The 19,015-nt window shown below is 43.8% G+C and overlaps 1 protein-coding gene across 3 annotated transcripts in view; it reads right to left on the bottom strand.

Annotated features, from left to right (window-relative positions):
* The window catches only part of ASTN2 (astrotactin 2), a 988,998-nt gene that overhangs the window by 679,676 nt on the left and 290,307 nt on the right, over positions 1–19,015 (bottom strand). For 2 of the 3 annotated variants that reach the window (XM_061163301.1, XM_061163302.1), the window contains exon 4: positions 17,272–17,424. The exons of the other annotated variant lie outside the window; for it this stretch is intronic. In XM_061163301.1, coding sequence (XP_061019284.1) covers positions 17,272–17,424 — 153 coding nt within the window. The remainder of the gene's footprint in view (positions 1–17,271; positions 17,425–19,015) is intronic. 3 annotated transcript variants of the gene reach the window in all.

Here is a 19,015-nt window from a genome sequence, read left to right as displayed (position 1 = left end):
CCTAGGGACTATGATGAAAAAGAAACAGACTCACAGACATAGAGAACAAACCAGTGGTCACCAGTGGGGAGAAGGAAGGGAGGAGGGGCAATAGAGAGGTAGCAGACTAAGAGATATAAACCGCTATGGATAAAATAAATAAGATACAAAGCTATACTGCACAACACTGGGCAACAGAGACCATATTTTATAATAAGAATCAATGGAGAAAAACCTTTTAAAATTACCAATCACTATTTGTACACCTGAAACACATATGATACTGTATATCAACTAAAACAAAGGAATTTGAAAAAGAAAGCAAATAATGGAAAAAAATAATTAAAAAAAAAATGCAGAGAACCTACCAGAGATCCTAAAGCCATGCTAGCATGCAGCAGTAATTAGTATAATTGCCTAGTCTCCAGTTCTCAAGTTCTTACAGAGCTACTGACCTGCAGGCCTGCCTAAAAGTGACATCGCTTCTTCAAGACTTTTTCCCATTTGGGAATCTATGATGGTTGCTGTTAATGTCACATCATTTTATGAAGGGGAGCCCACTGACCTTTCTCAGCACCTCCTCTGGAGGTGAGCAGACTTTCACAGATACAGGAGGGGGTCAGAAACTACAGGGATTCCCTGCATGCCTTCACAGCTAGACTATACACAGGGAATCTAGAGAAAGGCTGCCTGGTTCCAGAAGCTATTCTGAGAAAATGGACTATGTCTTTGGCCTGAAGGAAAAAATGTGAGGAATGTGAATTGAAACGAAATACTATTAGCTTGTCTTGACAGTGACCATTTTTCTGAAAGGGTTCTCCTTCAACCACAACTTCCTTATACCCTCTTCTCCTCAAAAAAAGCAAAACCAAAATAAAATCAGCACACATAGATTGCTACTTCCTACTCCCACCTCTGATTGAAAGAAATCTTTCAGAGGCATAAAAATGAACCCACATTTAGTCATAAATGTTGCAAAGTTATAGTCACTGAATATAAAACAAAATTTCAGGATATTGGACCAAAGCCAGAACATTCAGGTCATAAGATGTCAAGACCATTAAGAGAATTTCTCACTTCTTGAGAAAAATCTTTAAACTCTAAATTCTTAGGGACAAGATTTTATATATGCCCATTTTATTGTATTTTTAAGAGTGCAGTTCAATTGATCCATATTATTAGAAGCATTTTTGCTTACTTGATCTAATCAGAATATTTCTATTAAAAAAAACTCCCAGTTCGATTAGGTATTCATCAACATATTCTATTCCTCTCAATTTTTTCTTCATATGTTTTATTTTTTTGTTTGTTTTGTTTTTTTTTAATTTTTTTATAATTTTTTTTTTTTATTAGTTGGAGGCTAATTACTTCACAACATTTCAGTGGGTTTTGTCATACATTGATATGAATCAGCCATAGAGTTACACGTATTCCCCATCCCGATGCCCCCTCCCACCTCCCTCTCCACCTGATTCCTCTGGGTCTTCCCAGTGCACCAGGCCCGAGCACTTGTCTCATGCATCCCACCTGGGCTGGTGATCTGTTTCACCATACATGCTGTTCTTTCGAAACATCCCACCCTCACCTTCTCCCACAGAGTTCAAAAGTCTGTTCTGTACTTCTGTGTCTCTTTTTCTGTTTTGCATATAGGGTTATCATTACCATCTTTCTAAATTCCATATATATGTGTTAGTATGCTGTAATGTTCTTTATCTTTCTGGCTTACTTCACTCTGTATAATGGGCTCCAGTTTCATCCATCTCATTAGAACTGATTCAAATGAATTCTTTTTAATGGCTGAGTAATATTCCATGGTGTATATGTACCACAGCTTCCTTATCCATTCGTCTGCTGATGGGCATCTAGGTTGCTTCCATGTCCTGGCTATTATAAACAGTGCTGCGATGAACATTGGGGTGCACGTGTCTCTTTCAGATCTGGTTTCCTCAGTGTGTATGCCCAGAAGTGGTATTGCTGGGTCATATGGCAGTTCTATTTCCAGTTTTTTAAGAAATCTCCACACTGTTTTCCATAGTGGCTGTACTAGTTTGCATTCCCACCTCTTCATATGTTTTAAAGTTGTGTTGCTCACACATGTAAGTACAAATTTTATTTGTCTCCTGGTGAACCATTCCTTTTATGATTAATGAATGACACTTTTTATTCCTAAGGATTTTTTTGTTTCTTTCTATTGTTGTAAAGTTTATTTTGCCATATATTTATACTTCTCCCCACGGTTTCGTATGATTAGCATTTGCCTAGTATGTGCTTGGCTTTTCCTTCACTGTCAGACTTTCTGTGTCTTTATGTTCCAAGAAGATCTTTGGTAAACAACACATAAGTAGATTTGTGTAATATAATCAAGCTCTGAATTGAAATACACAAATTACATGTATCATGATTGCTGATGCTTCAGAGCTTTTTTCTACCAAGTCATCTTTCATTTCTTCCTTGCTCCTGCTCTCTCTTTACTTTTTTTAAATGGATTTTTATTGAAGTATAGTCGCTTTATAATATTGTGTTAGTGTCTGCTGTGTAGCAAAGTGAATTAGCTCCACCTACATATATATATATTCCTCTTTTTCTGGATTCCCTTCTCGTTAGGTCACCACAGAGCATTGAGCAGAGCTTCCTGTGCTACACAGTAGCTTCTCATTAATTATCTACTTTATACATAGTATCAAGAGTGTATACACATCACCCCCAACTTCCCCACACACCCACATCCCTCTTCCTACTTAGTATCCATATTTGCTTTTTCTTTTTTCTTTTATCCCATCCCATTGCCCACCACCTGGAGTCACCAAGACATTAGCTTCTAAAATCAAAGCCTAGGTTTTTGAATTTCCTCCTCATTGCTTATAATGGAGGAGGTGCCTTTCTTCATTTTTAAGATAAATGTGTGTTTTAAAAAAAAATGTTATATTTTACCCAACACCTGAGTGTGTGTGTGTGTGTGTGTGAACAGGAAGGCCCTTGCCAGCTTCCTTTCCACATGTGAACAAGAGCTTCTGCCATAAAAACACTTTTTTTGTTGTTTTTGTTTTTAAAAGCATATGTGCTAGAGTTGAGACTTTTCTCCCAAAACATTGAAGCCCAATACATAAATCTAGAATAGGAGTTTGATGAAAGACCCCTACCTACACAGCGATGCCCCACTAGGCCCACTCATCCCTGGAACATCTATTTGGAGTACAGCTTAAAAACTCCTCCTAATGGCTATGAACTCTACATCAGAACCTCACTGTTTCACCATGTCTTTCTCAAACACGGGAAAACTCAAGGCCAAAGCCTTCTCTTTGTGATTTTCTAAATACTTGACTCATTTGATAACAGTCGGATTACAAAGGGGCACAAGCTGCCAGTTTCTACCCACATGTTTTATCCAAATTCCCCAATGTAAATCCTTATGTATATAAACGGTCTACATGCTGTTACATGTTCAAATGGCATGAAATGAGGACAGTTTTGTGGAACTCCATCCCCTGGTCTGCTAGTTTCTATCCATGGCAGACAGAGAGGTGTCCCCCTCCACCATTTCCACATCTACAAGCCAGCTGCATCAGATGAACCTGAGATTTGCTTCCCTCTCTGGTGGACTAAGAGAACATAAGAAATTGTCTCCCCACTGTGGTGTGCCTGGGCGCCTGGGGCAACAATGGCTTTGGGACATCCAGGATTCACCTGACATCACACAGCAACTAGATACTCACGGGGATTGCCGCATCAAGGATTCCTTGAGCCCAAATCTGAGATGCTCCCTTATGCCAGGGATTGTGGGCCAAATCTGGCCCAATGCCTGTTTTTGTATGGCCCAGGAGTTAAGAACGGCTCTGACATCTTTAAGTGGTAAAAGCAAATCAAAAGAAGAATATATTAAGATGTGAAAGAGATATGAAATTCACATTTTAGTGTCAAATAAATTCCATTCTTCTCATTAGCACAACTTTGTTACCAAAGATGGTTCTTTATTATTATATTTTAAATTTCATCAATCAAAATTTGTGGACAAAATTTTCTCATTGTATAGGTATCTACACACTGTCTTAAGCTTGCTTCTTGGTCAGAAAGGCCTAAAATATTTTCCACCTGGCCCTTAACTGAATCATTTTACTGATCTTGCATTAGACCATAGGTCCTTGCAAGGATGGAACCAAGATACAAATGTATTGCCCTTCCATACATCACAAGCCAGGCTGTATCTAACCATGGTTTAGTATCATAAAGTCTTTAGCCCTGTTAAACAAGGACAAAGTAGCAGAGGTTTAAGAAGTACAGTCTTTAGGTGAGCTATTAAAAGGATTAGAATCAGGGGGAATCAGTTCTCCCATGATCATCTCTGCTGTATTATAAAGTTTCCTTCATATTATATGTCTCAAGTTTTCCATCAGCAAATTAGAAATAATTATGCTGAGGTTGTAAGGATCAGTCCAGGCTTTAATATAAAACAGAGGCTTCATAAAATATCAGCACTTGGAGGTTGCAAAAGTCATTCTGAAAAAAAAAAAAAAAGCCATCCTAATATTTAGCCTCTTATTCAAGAGATGCACTCTATCTCTACCCCTTGTATCTAAGGTGCCTCACAACCTGCTTTTGAATAAGTGAATGAAGTAGAAAGGATAAAGTGTCTTCTGAGTTGAAGCCTCAAAAGGCCCTGAAGCTCTTGTTCCTACTGCTTTTGGAACCCACGTGAACCAGCCTTGGAGAGCTGGCTGACCGTCGGCACGTGACGGAGGGCAGCTGAGCCCACCCTGCCCAGACCAGAACCTCTCAGCTGAGCCCAGGCCAAATGCTTGACTTGAAAAGAGAGCCAAAAAAGTGGTTTCTGTTTTAAGTCACAAAATTTCAGGGTGTTTATTATGCTATAAGGGCTTTTCCTGGTGCCTCAGTGGAGAAGAATCCGCCTGCCAATGCAAAAGATGTGGGTTTGATCCCTGGGTCAGGAAGATTCCCTGGAGGAGGAAATGGCACCCCACTTCAGTATTCTTGCCTGGAAAATCCCATGGATAGAGGAGCCTGGCAGGATACGGTCTGTCCATTGGGTTGCAAAGAGTAGGATACAACTGAGTTACTGAACACACACACACACACACACACACACACACACACACATGTTCTGCTATAACTCTAAGTGACACAGTACTGTACCATATACTGATGAAAAAAAATATCCTAGAGTTATATCCCCAGGCCCCACCAAGACCCGGTCCAGAGCCTTCTCTTCAGGTTACCTGTAGTCGCCTCCCTACCCAGCCGGACCAGACGTAAATGACTGAGAGCCCTGCACGTATTTCAGACAGCCAAGGAAAACCGCCTGGAGGAGACATACACTTTGAGGAATGCAAACTTCTCTGAAAGATGCATCAGGGAAGATTTACGGAGGCAGCTGTGTGCTCTGACTATAAATCAGCTCTCCAGGCCTCCATCCAACCCAACCCGGGCGTCACCGGGTTGGGGCGGCGCTGGCTCCGGGAGCACTCTTGGAAGGGCCACGTGGTCCAGAAAGAGGAAACCCAGAGCCCCAGGGGAAAGGCTTCCTGTTCCAATCTGCATTTCATGCCCTGTGTTTGAAGGTGCCAAGGCTCTGACTTTAGGATGCTGCCAATCCAGAGTGTTTTAGTAAGTAAGAGCATTTTAGTAAGCATTCTAGCGCATTCTCACAACAGCCTCAAGGAACAAGAATAGCAGGTATTATCCCATCTCCAGGTGCTGTGGATGGAATCCTGAGAAGATGATGCAGTTTCTCTGAGGAACCACTGTATTTGAGAGCTGGTGTTCAAACCTGGGTTTCTAGACTCCAAATACTGAACTTTTCACTAGACAACAATGCTCACAATCAGATTTATGGGTCAAAGACCATTTGAGATGGAGCAGAAATGATCTAGTCCATCACCTCTGCCTTCCAAATTAGCAACAACAAAGATTTATTAGGTGCTTACTAGGTTTAATGTGGCCCACTGAGCTTTTTACATACATTAAGTCTAATCCTCACAGCCTCCCTATGAGGTGGCCAACTGTGTGATTTGCAGATTAGGTGGTGATGATTTTGCACAATATGTAACTTCTCAGAGTTAAGGGAGCCAGAGGAAGAATGCAGTGTGGAACCACATGGATCTGAAAGCAGAACCTGAATTTGCTTCCACACAGCTTTATAAATGGGGACATTGGTGCCTGGAAAGTGCAAAGTCTTGTCCAAGATCATGCAGCCCATGTGACTACTTTCCCATTAATTCATCAAGCATTAATTGAGCATCTGCTATTTGTCAAGACTCGTTTAGTCACGAGAAGCACAGGCATGACCTGGACATAGTCACTGTGCTTCAGGAGATTAATTAAGGGAGAAGAGAAGTGGCCTTAAATTACTCTCATCATAGGTGATAAATGACAAATATCATAAGAAAGATAAAGAAGGGGTTACCAAAGTGAAGAAGAACTAGAGAACCTCTTGATGAAAGTGAAAGAGGAGAGTGAAAAAGTTGGCTTAAAGCTCAATATTCAGAAAACTAAGATCACGGCATCTGGTCCCATCACTTCATGGGAAATAGATGGAGAAATAGTGGAAACAGTGGCTGACTTTATTTTTCTGGGCTCCAAAATCACTGCAGATGGTGATTGCAGCCATGAAATTAAAGGACGCTTACTCCTTGGAAGGAAAGTTATGACCAACCTAGATAGCATATTAAAAAGCAGAGATATTACTTTGCCAACAAAGGTCCATCTAGTCAAGGTTATGGTTTTTCCAGTGGCTGTGTATGGATGTGAAAGTTAGACTATAAAAAAAGCTGAGTGCAGAAGAATTGATGCTTTTGAACTGTGGTGCTGGAGAAGACTCTTGAGAGTCCCTTGGACTGCAAGGAGATCCAACCAGTCCATCCTAAAGGAGATCAGTCCTGGGTGTTCATTGGAAGGACTGATGTTGAAGCTGAAGCTCCAATACTTTGGCCACCTGATGCAAAGAGTTGACTCACTGGAAAAGACCCTGATGGTGGGAAAGACTGAGGGCAGGAGGAGAAGGGGACGACAGAGGATGAGATGGCTGGATGGCATCACTGACTCGATGGACATGGGTTTGAGTGGACTCCGGGAGTTGGTGATGGACAGGGAGGCCTTGCGTGCTGTGGTTCATGGGGTTGCAAAGAGTCGGACACAACTGAGCGACTGAACTGAACTGAACCAAAATTTGGAGGAAGTATGCATGACTTTCATGTGAGAAAAATTTGCAAAAATTTCACAAAGAAAGCAGCTTTAAGGTTTTGTTTGGAAAGAACAGTTTGTTATTTCATCACAGATTGAGGGCTGGACTCTAGGTAGCTGGGGTCTATTCAGTCTTCTTTCTATTTCTGTAACTATCTCATGGTTTATAAACACCCAGGCCAGTTCACACCATGCTCTTATGTATTCCTTGTGGCACAGATGTCTAATTCCTTGTTTTATGCTTTAAATGATGAAGTGTTGGTTGGCAGAGATCTGGGTGGCACATCCTACAATTGTCTAACACAGCAAAAAAAAAAAAAAAAAGCTGGATGAGCCTTGAAAATGCACAGAATGCTGGACAATGACATAACCAGTGGGTTTGCTGATCCTCGGGTCATAGCACTGGCTCCCCAGAGCAAGAAGGAACTTGCAAGGAGCAGTCTTGACTCCTTGTTAGCTAAGAGGGAAATGCCTCACTTTGCAGAAGCTTGTATCTCCTGACTACCCTCAGAGCAGCACTGATGATTCAGAAATACCTACCCATGGAAAGGAACTAGACCACTTCCTTACAGTATCCAGACTAGGCTGATAACGATTTCACAGCTCAGAGATCTCAGCCAGACTAGCTAAGACCAACACTACTGTCATCTGGAGACTGAAACATGGACTCTGTCTGGGCTCTGGATTCACAGTTCCATAGTCTACTAGCTGGGTACACTTGGGATAGTCATTTAAACTACTTAAGTTTAAATTTCTTATTTTGTTGTTGTTCTTCAGTCACTAACTTGTATTAGACTCTTTGTGACCCCATGGACTGCAGCATGCCAGGCTTACCTGTCCTTCACTTTCTCCTGGAGTTTGTTCAAATTCATGTTCATTGAGTCAGTGATGCCATCTAACCATCTCACCCTCTGCTGTCTGACCCTTCTCCTCCTCCCTCAATCTTTACCAGCATCAGGGTCTTTTCCAGTGAGTCAGCTCTTTGCATCAGGTGGTCAAAGTTTTGGAGCTTCAGCATCACTCCTTCCAGTAAATATTCAGGGTTGATTTCCTTTGGGATTGACTGGTTTGATCTCCTTGCTGTCTAATGGACCCAAGAGTCTTCTCCAGCACCACAATTCAAAAGTATCAATTCTTACAGAATGGAGTTAATCATAGGCCTTTATGAGATTTGGGGAGTTTTTAAATGAGATAATATATGATGAGTACAATACTAGGAACACACTAAATATGCAGTAACTGCTAGTTATACCATATTTCCTTAACCTTCTGTATTCCAGGAGGCTCCCAACTGTGTCTTTATTCATCCATGCATCCATTCACCTATTCATATATTCTCCCATTCAGCCAACTGCTATTCTATGCCAGTTCTACGTTAGGCATTTGGGCTGCAGAGAGACACAAATCACTGTCCTTCTCATCATGGGACTGTCAGAGTTGAGGAGGGAAGCAGGTGTGTCCTGTAATGAGGGGTCCGATAGAAGGTAGCATGGGGGCTACAAGTGATGAGACAGAGGAGAAGTTTCTGCAGCCTGAATGAGCGCTGAGGGCAGGCAGGAGCTGGGGTCTTACTAGAGAAGAATTTGATACATGAGTACCAGTTTGCTGCTAAGAGAAGGGCGGGGGGCAGGGGGCACTTTCAGGGAGAGTACGAACATCACACAGAGCTGGAATCCAAGGCATGCCGTGGAAGGGAACGATGGTCTGTGTTCTGGAGGCTGCAGAACACAGTGGCCTGGGGCTTGGGCGGAGCCAGGGGTAGGCTGGAGGGCAGGCTGGGATGGAGGCTTGGGCAGCAGGCCCCAGTGACTTTCTCCTCCTATTAAACCGTGTGCCATTCATCTGCAGACTCTTACTTCTAAAACTGGGTGAATGTATCCCTAATGGGATACTGACAAATACAATGGTATTGGCATTATCACTGTCCTGATAAAGACACTGACAAATATGAAAGTAATAATAAAACAGCAGTGATAACACTGCTATATTTAAAGTGGATAACCAAGAAGGTCCTACAGTACAGCACAGGGAACTCTGCTCAACGGTATGTGGCAGCCTGGATGTAAGGAGTGTCTCGGGGAGAATGGACACATGTATATGTGTGGCTGAGTCCCTTTGTCATCCTCTTGAAACTATCACAACATTGTTAACTAGCTGGCTATACTCCAATATAAAATTAAAAGTTTAAAATAAAGCAGTAGGGATGAAAGCAGTAAATAATAAAATAGTAGAATATATATGTTCAATGTGCACATTTGCCTGGCTCCATGCTCAATGCTTTACAGACATTATTTCACTGGATCCTATGGAAACCCATTGAAGATGGTACCTTACTATCCTAGTATAACCAGCACAAGTATGATTCTTCTTCCTGGGACTAAGGACTTGAGAAAATATTAAACAATTTAACTGACAAATAAAAGTGGCTCAGTGGTAAAGAATCTGCCTGCCAATGCCGGAGATGCAGATTCAATCCCTGGGTCAGGAAGATCCCTTGGAGAAGGAAAAGGCAATCCTCTCCAGTATTCTTGCCTGGAGAATCCCATGGACAGAGGAACCTGCTGGCTACAGTCCACGGGGTTGCAAAGAGTTGGATATGACTTAAAAACTAAATAACAACAACAAAGTACAATAAATCTGCACATTATAAAGTAGACTGGCATGGATGCTTTTAGATGGAATCTGGAATTTGGGGCTTATGTTGAAGCTTTGTGAGCGCAGCTGCATCCCCTTTGGGGGTGTGTGTTGACTCTCATCTGCCTCTAGAAAGGCTCTGCTGGAAAAGCTTCAGAAGCCCCCCGGTACAAGTGACCGAGTATCAGGAAAATGTGCCAGGTAGGAGAGTGACATGGTCTGACATAGTATGTTTTCAGAAGATCACTTCACCTGCCAGGCAGAAGATGGATTTATGGATGAAGAGGCTGTCACAGCAATCAGGATAAGGGATGGTAAAACCTCAATTGAGTTACAGGCAGTGACCGGGCAGAAGGAAACAGATGTATGAGCCTGGAGGTCAAATGAGCAGGACCCTGATGACAACAATACAGCAAGCTACACTGGACTGAGGGTCAGCCGTGAGTCAGACACTGGGCTGAGCATTTTGCAGGTGCTATTTAACAACCCACACGTGACTTAGGCATTATTAGCACTAATTTACAGATAAGAAAGCTGAGGCTAAAACCCACTTCTTCATTTACTTAATTAAGATCATTCAGTTAAACAGTGGTGAAATTAAATTTCCAAACACAAAATCCCACTTTTAAAGACTGCTACCTAGACTGCATGAACCTCAGCAAGCCCTTCCTCACATCCATAACAATTGCCCTCTGCTTTATTTGAACATTCATAACTCCTTTCCAGGCTTCCCTGGTGGCTCATAGGGTAAAGAATGGGCCTGCAATGCAGGGGACCTGGGTTGGATCCCTGGGTCGGGAAGTTCTCTTGGAGAAGAGAATGGCAACCCACTTCAGTATTCTTGCCTGGAGAATCCCATGGACAGAGGAGACCAGTGGGTTACAGTCCATGGGGTTGCAAAGAGTCGGAGATGACTAAGTGACTAACAGGTTTCACTTTGTTTTTCTACCTCCATTTTATTGCATGTGGATGCCTGGGAGTGACGACCCAACAGCTGCCGCATAAAACCCTGCTGCAGACGAGAGGATGGCACCGGGACCTCCCCGCCTTCCCCCGTCTGCCTGCGGGTGATGCAGTCAGCATCTGCCAGGTCTCTCAGGGGGAGGCCCTAACGACCAAACCACACTGGAGCTGCTTTTAACCGTGTGTTCAACTCCATGACAGAGGTTCCAGGCTGCCCGCTCCATCTGCTGGGACCTGCTGAGCACCAGGGGCTGGGCGCAGAGCCTAGCGAAGTAGAGATAGGCCAGGTGCTCTCACTCTGGGCCAGAAGGCTCACGGCCACTTGAGCGGCAGAGGGAAGAGGCAGTGAAAGACCGGGGCTTTTGACCATCATATCTGGGGTTGTTGATGGTCAGTGGGAGCCAATGGAGCACTTCCAAAATTGTGATTCTGTGGTTGCTTCTGTGCTGCAAGATGTTCATGCACGTTCCAAGGGGGAAAATAGTCTGTGGTCAAGATGGTTTTTACAGACGATGAGCTAAACAAATCTGCCCAGCTTTCTGCACGGCAGGACTTCCTGGGGTCCTTCATAAGACTAAAACGTGTTTGGGAATTTACAAGAGAAAGAGGGAGTGTGCAGAATTTCCAGAACTTTTACTGACCGTGGATTTCTTCTGTTCAAGAAAAGTTGGAGGACTTGTGGTGGAAAGGCTGTGAGTTCGGAAGTTCAGGGCTGGCACGTACTAGCCCTCCTTCCTCTTGAAAAAAAAAAAAAAATCCCTTATCTAATAGTGGCAGCAAAACCATGAGCACAATGTTATTAAGCCATTTTGAAAATCACTTTAACAGCATCCACTTGAACACGTTTCATGTGCTATCCGTCAGTGAGTCTGCCTCCAGGGGAAACAGGATTCCCCAGAGACCCATACCAGGAGGTTTTACTTTATCCTGGATCCCTCTTCTACCATTAATCTGAAGGTTATAAAACTGAGCCACTTTCCAACGAACCTGAGGTTAATGCACTCATTTATTCAACAAATATTTATTAAGCACTTTCTATGTATGAGGTTTATGAATATGAAGCTTCTATTTTAGAGAGGAAAATAGTAAATGAGCAAGCAAATAAAAGTGATTTTAGGCCTGTAATATCAGGGAAGGAGTGAAAAACAATTATGTAACAGATAGGAGCAGGTTGGGGATGGAAAGGAGTAAAAATCTGGGTACCTGTGTGTGGGCAGTCAGGGACAGCGAATTCTGAGGAGCTGGCATTTGGGTTAAGACCTGAAAGGTGAGAAGGGATGCCCCAGGATGGCATCTGGGGACAAAAGAAGACACAGTGAGGAGAAGTACAGCAAGTTCTCAGACTGTACCGTGCGGCCCCATCTGTTGTGTTCTTGGGACGTGACAAAAATCATTACGTCTGAAGCCCAGGGAAATGCCAAGTGAGTGAAGAGGGCAGAAGAAGATGTTGATGGAACAGGGCCTACATGCCAAGGCAAGGAGTCTGGATCGTGTTCTAAAGATAACAGGATGCAGACACTAGGGAGAACAGTGTGGAGGTTCCTTAAAAAACGAAAAACAGAAGTGCCATGTGACCTTGCAATCCACTCTTGGGCATATACCCAGAGACAACAATAATTCCAAAAGATTCTTGCACCCCAGTGTTCATTGCAGCACTATTTACAATAGCCCGGACAGGCACACAACCTAAATGTCCATCAAAAGAGGAATGGATAAAGAAGATGTGGCATATATATATATAAAATATTACTCAGCCATAAAGAAGAACAAAATCATGCCACTTGCAGACACGTGGATGGACTTAGAGACTGGCAGGCAGAGTGAACTAAGTCAGGAAAACAAATATTGCATAAATATGGGATCTAGAAAAGTGGTACAGAAGAACCTATTTGGGAAATACAGACACAGAAATAGAAAAAAAATAAATATATATATATACACGTATATCCACGAAGGACAGAAAAAGTGGATGGCATTAATTGGAGATTGGGATTTAGAGAAGGAAATGGCAACCCACTCCAGTATTCTGGCCTGGGAAAACCCATGAACAGAGGGGACTGCAGTCACAAGATTCGGAAGCAACTGAGCGACTAAACCACCACCAACAGCATATACACTATTTTTCATAAAATATATAACTAATGAGAATCCACTGTATAGCACAGGGAAACCTACTCAGTTCTCTATGGTGACCTAAATCGAAATCAAGATTGCCAGAAGAAATATCAACAATCTCAGATATGCAAATGACACCACTTTAATGGCAGAAAGTGAAGAGGAACTAAAGAGCCTCTTGATGAAGGTGAAAGAGGTAAGTGAAAAAGCTGGCTTAAAACTCAACATTCAGAAAACTAAGGTCATGACACCCAGTCCCATCACTTCATGGCAAATAGATGGGGGAAAAGTGGAAAGAGTGATAGATTTTATTTTCTTGGGCTCCAAAATCACTGTGAATGATGACTAGCCATGAAATTAAAAGATGCTTCCTCCTTGGAAGAACAGCTATGACAAACCTAGACAGCATATTAAAAAACAGAGATATCACTTGGATGGACAAAGGTCAGTATAATCAAAGCTAAGATTTTTCCAATAGCCATGTATGGATAGGAGAGTTGGACCATAAACAGGGCTGAGTGCAGAAGAGTTGATGCTTTTGAACTGTGGTACTGGAGAAGACTCTTGAGAGTCCCTTGGACAGCAAGGAGATCAAACCAATCAATCCTAAAGGAAATAACCCTGAATATTCACTGGAAAGACTGATGCTAAAGTTGAAGCTCCAGTCCTTTGGCTACCTGATGCAAAGAGCTAGTTCTTTGGAAAAGACTCTGATTTGGGGAAAGACTGAGGGCAAGAGGAGAAGGGGGTGACAGAGGATCAGATGGTTGGACGGCATCACTAACTCAACGGACATCAGTTTGAGCAAACTCAGGGAGAGAGTGAAGGACAGGGAAGCCTGGTGTGCTGCAGTCCATGGGGTCGCAGAGAGTCAGACAGGACTTAGTGACCGAAGAGCAACAACAACAGATGGCAAGAGACGGTGTTGTGTTAGTGCCTCTGTCCTGTCTGACTCTCTGGATCCCCACAGACTGGCCTGCCACGCTCCTCTGTCCATAGAATTCTCCAGGCAGGGATACGGGAATTGGTTGCCATTCCCCTCTCTAGGAGCTCTTCCCAACCAAAGGGTCAAACCAGGATCTCCTGCACTGTAGGCAGATTCTTTACTGTCTAAGCCATCAAAGCAGAAGGGATATGAGTATATAAGGCTGATTCACGTTGCTCTATAGCATAAACTAACACAACATTGTAAATCAACTACACGCTAATAAAACTTAAAGAAAAAATGTAACAGGAAACCACTGAATAATTTTAAGTGGAAGAGTGACCTTATCTTATTTATATTTCTAAAAAGATTACTCTGGCTTGCTTTGGGGAGAACCTCAGGAGGGTGTAGTCATAAGCAGCAGGTAAGAAGTGACAATGGTCACAATGGTGGCTAATATATCTGGGACAAATCTGAAATACATTTAAGGGAAAGAAATGAATTTCTACCTGTATGAGTTTTCTTCGTCCCCATCTAACTTATAAATCAAAATGATTTGATATTCACTTATGGTCTAAGTCAAATAACAGATTTCACTAACAAACTAATTCTGAAATTCAAGAAGGGAAAATAGAATCCAATGTGAAGGCCAAGTTTTATGGGAAAAAAAAAATTTCTACATGGCACTGCTTATAATCATGAAATAATTAGAAACAAACCAAATGTCTAACAGGGGCTTCCCTGGTGGCTCAGATGGTAAAGAATCCACCTGCAATGTGGAAGACCTGGGTTTGCTCCCTGAGTTGGGAAGATACCCTGGAGGAAGGCATGGCAACCAACTACAGTATTCTTGCCTGGAGAATCCCCACGGACAGAGGAGCCTGGTGGGTTGCAGTCCATGGGGTTGCAAAGAGTTGGACACAACAGACCGACTAAGCACAGCACAAATGCCTTACAGAAGAGGCCGCCTTAAGATAGTTATGGTGCATAAAAGAGATGGTTTTTGGAAGAAAGCATTGACATAAACAGTGTTAAGGATATGACACTAAGGAAAGGAATTCAGATTGATGGTGGAGAGCAGTGAAGTTATGGACTTGGCATCAAGTGTATTTATGGGGACTGTATTTGTAGAGAGGATATGGGAAGGAGATTCTTGGTGAATGCTGGAGCAATAAAGATGGACAGTTAAAGCTGAGTGGAATTACAAGTGATCTCGAATGCTCAAGTCATGACAAATACAAGAGAGCATTTATTCAGTTCCTAATATACATTAGCTAAGAGCTCCAAGGTAGTCTACATTCTTCATTTCATCAGATGTTTACAACAATCCTCTGATGTAGGGGTCAGCATCCCCATTCTACAGAAGAGGAACCGGAGGCTCAGAGACATCCAATGTCTCTTCCAAAGCTACGCAAATTGACACCGACGGGGCTGGGTTAGCACTCAGACATTGCTGACCTCAAAGCAGCTAATCTTTTTCATTACCCAATGGTTCAACCTGGGGTTTACCACATAAATTCCAAAAAGGAACTCAATCCTCAACCTCTGTCTCAATTTATGACCTCAGCTAAATGTGTGGATCTTGGTTTTTCACTGGATACAGGAATTCACAGGATTAAGATGTAGAGAATAAATGTCTACTATGCGTGCAGACACTGATTTAGACTCAGAAACACAGAGATGATTCCAATAATAAGATACTTCCTGCCTTCAAAGAACTCTCTGTCTAGCTAAGGAGGGAGCCAGACATAAGCAAATGACATTACACAAAAACGGAGTCAGTCTTTAACACATGGGTAAAGATGTGAGAGAATTCACACTTGGGAGAATTCAGGGTGAACTGTGATGGTGACTATCAGTGATCTCTTTGCCAATATACACCATGCATATTAAGCTTGGAAAGACAGGTAGGACTTCATTGGGATAGAACCTGATGGTTTAGCAGGAAGAAAAAAAAAGGTTTGATACTCAGACTGTTTAGTTCTACCTGGCTCTGATACTTTAACTAGAGTGTCCCTCTGGGTGGCTCTCTGTGCCTTAGTGACCACATCTGCAAAATGGGCATCATCACAGTACCTGTTACTGACCATCAAATTAGATAAGATAAGCATAGCACTTAGCCTCCTGCCTGGAGTAAGACAGTGTCAATAATTGCTGATAAATATTCATCAGGGCTTGGAGAAGAAAATGGCAACCCACTCCAGTATTCTTGCCTAGAGAATCCCGCGGACAGAGGAACCTGGTAAGCTGCTGTCCATAGGGTCACACAGAGTCGGACACGACTGTAGCGACTTAGCATGCATGCATGCATTGGAGAAGAAACTGGCAGCCCACTCCAGTGTTCTTGCCTGGAGAATCCCAGGGACAGAGGAGCCTGGTGGGTTGCCGTCTATGGGGTCGCACAGAGTCAGACATGACTGAAGTGACTTAGCAGCAGCAGCATTCATCGGGGCTAGACAGGAATTTTCATGGAGAGAAAAATGGCATGTGAAAGAACACGGAAGTGGAAACACATGGATTTAGAAGAACAGCACAGAGACTGGAGCTCTGTGGTGGCCTCAAAGGCCATTTTCATGAGGAGGAACACTTCTGTAGACGCTGGACAATCTTTCAAGCCATGGAAGGAGGAGAGTGACATAATCAGAACCAAGTTATAGGCACTAGAGAGGTAAGAGTCAAAAGGAAGAATGACTGGCTGGAGATCACGGGGTGGATGGAAGGATGAAGTTGAATTAGGCAATGATGGGGGTGGCGGTTGTCCCAGACACAGTCACCCGGGAGGTCAGAGGAAGAAGAAGATGGTGATGATGCTGATGATGATAATGACGGGGAGGAAAGGGAGGAGGAACAGGGACAGATCTACTTTTGATTGCATGCTGGCTGGGCACCATGCTGAGATGTTATGGCAAGCTGGGCAGAGAGGAATGGCTTGGAAAAAGTGAAGAAACTGCCCCAAAGTGTTAGGTAACGGCAGAACCAAAATTTGAATCTAGTCTAACTTATAGCACTCCTACTTTGATGACTAGATTCTCCGGGCAATGAAAGAGTGGGTCCAAACCCTACTCTGTGACCCCAATCTGAGAATGTCTCCCATGAGAACATCCTGACTATCTCACACTCCCTAAAATATCACCAGCTACATTTAAAAGTGTATCCCCCTGCTCTGCTGCTGTGCTGGGCACGTTCCATAGATTGATGCGAATCTTCCCAACCACTCGAGGAGATGTAATTCATTCCCATTCTCAGAGAAGGAGGCTGGGGCCCAGAGAAGAGATCTTTATACCCAGGAACATAGGTTCTCTCTCTGCAGGGCCTCAGCTGAGGTGACTTCTTGGGGAGACAGTGGTGTGGATTCTGTGAGCAGAGTGAAGCTGGGGGAAGAGGGCACCATTCTTCCTGGGACCTTCAGAACCTGGGCAGAGCCAGTGGACGTCCTGGCCAGAGGTGCCCGGGGGACCTACCTCGGGGCCTGCTTCTCCTCTTCCGCCTCCCGGCTGAGATGCTGCGGGGTGCTGACTGCAGCTGACCGATCTCGATGGGCGTGTTCGCGCGGAAGCTCTCCTTGAACTTCTGCATCAGGGACTCCACTGGCTCCTGCGTCGCCTCAGCCGCCGCTACAGGGTGGGCAATGGGGCTAAAGTTAGGGCTTGGCCCACCCTCAGTCTCTGGAGAATCAATCTTGGGTCCCCCCACCCCCTGTGTGTCTGGAGCTCCCTCCCAGACCCAGTGATGATGCAGGAGTCATGGAGACCAGGAGAGATGAATCTGCTATCCTCCACATTTATTGATGCAACACCTACTATGTGTTCAAGGGCACTGCCCCCATGCCCTTGAGATATGATGGTGAACACCATCCATGATTCAAGGAATCCACGGCTTGGTAGGACACATATCCAGGCATTGCCAACACAGTGCAATACTCCTGTGATGGGAGAATACAGGGTGATGGGAGAACAGGAGCACCAGGAAGGTCAGCTCACCCATCCTAGGAATCAAGGTGGGCTTCTTGGAGGAGACAATACCTCTGCCGCGACCTTAAACAAGGTTAACAATTAGCAAATAAGATAGAATCAGGGTAGAACTGCTGACAAGATTTGGGATAAGAGAGTGCCCTGGGTGGAAGGAGAAGGTCTGGCTTCTGCACAGACCTGAAGCCAGAAAGAACACAGTGCTTGAGTAAATGAAAGAAGTTCCGTGTGGCTGCTATGGAGCCTGGGCACAGCAGATGAGGAAGCAGAGGCCAGATTGCCTTGAAAGCCACCCTGATGAGTGAAGACTTTTATCCCAAAGGCAAAAGGTGATTGCCAAAAGGTTTTAAAGAGGCAACCGGTATGTTCCAGTTAAGTCCCTGTGATAACAATTGCTAACCAGAGTATGGAGTACACAGTCAGAGGCAGGGAGAAAGGCCAGCCAGAGGCTTTTGCAGGAGCCAGCCAGAGACAAGGAAGCCTGAACCAGAACAGGGGCAGGAAAGGCAGACAGCAGGCCTGGGGCCAACATCATTTCAGGAGACTGGTGGCTGAGCTGGTAAAGAATCCGCCTGCAATGTGGGAGACCTGGCTTCGATCCCTGGGTTGGGAAGATCCCCTGGAGAAGGGAAAGGCTACCCACTCCAGTATTCTGGCCTGCAGAATTCCAAAGGGGTCGCAAAGAGTCAGACATGGTTGAGCGACTTTCACACACAAACACACAAACACACACCACGGTGCCGTGATACACAGACTGTGTGGTACAGGAGCCCCATCTCACTAAGGGAAACTGCAGTTCCCCCCAAGCAAGGCGGACAGCTTGCTCTAAGCTACCAAGCAGTAGAGTCAAGCCTTCTAAACCCTACTCCAATGGTCCACTTGTTTCAATACCCTCCAAGGAGCTTCCGTTAGCCACATTTTCAGAAATTTCCAAATTGAGTCTGGTAGAAAGTTACAGAGAATGGAGAGAGTGATGTCAAAAGGGCAGAGAAAAAAAGTTGAAAAGTGAAAAAAAAAAAAAAAAACACAGAAGAACTTGAGAAGGAAGCAGAGAGCCAACATAAAAGAAAAGGAGAGGAAATGAGAAAGAAGAAAAGGAGATTGGCTGAATGGTCTCTGTGCCTTTGTTCTGAGAAATCCCCAAAGACAGTCCCGACTTTGAAATCTTCAGACTCAGCCCTCCCTCCACTGACGTCTCCAGAGGCCGGGAAAGTTCTTCAGTTTAAGCCACCTGCTG

This window comes from Dama dama, chromosome 16, assembly GCF_033118175.1.
Source record: "Dama dama isolate Ldn47 chromosome 16, ASM3311817v1, whole genome shotgun sequence".
Taxonomy (NCBI): Eukaryota; Metazoa; Chordata; class Mammalia; order Artiodactyla; family Cervidae; genus Dama; species Dama dama.
The sequence above is the reverse complement of the archived record's forward strand: the minus strand, read 5'-3'. Positions and strand labels throughout refer to the sequence as shown.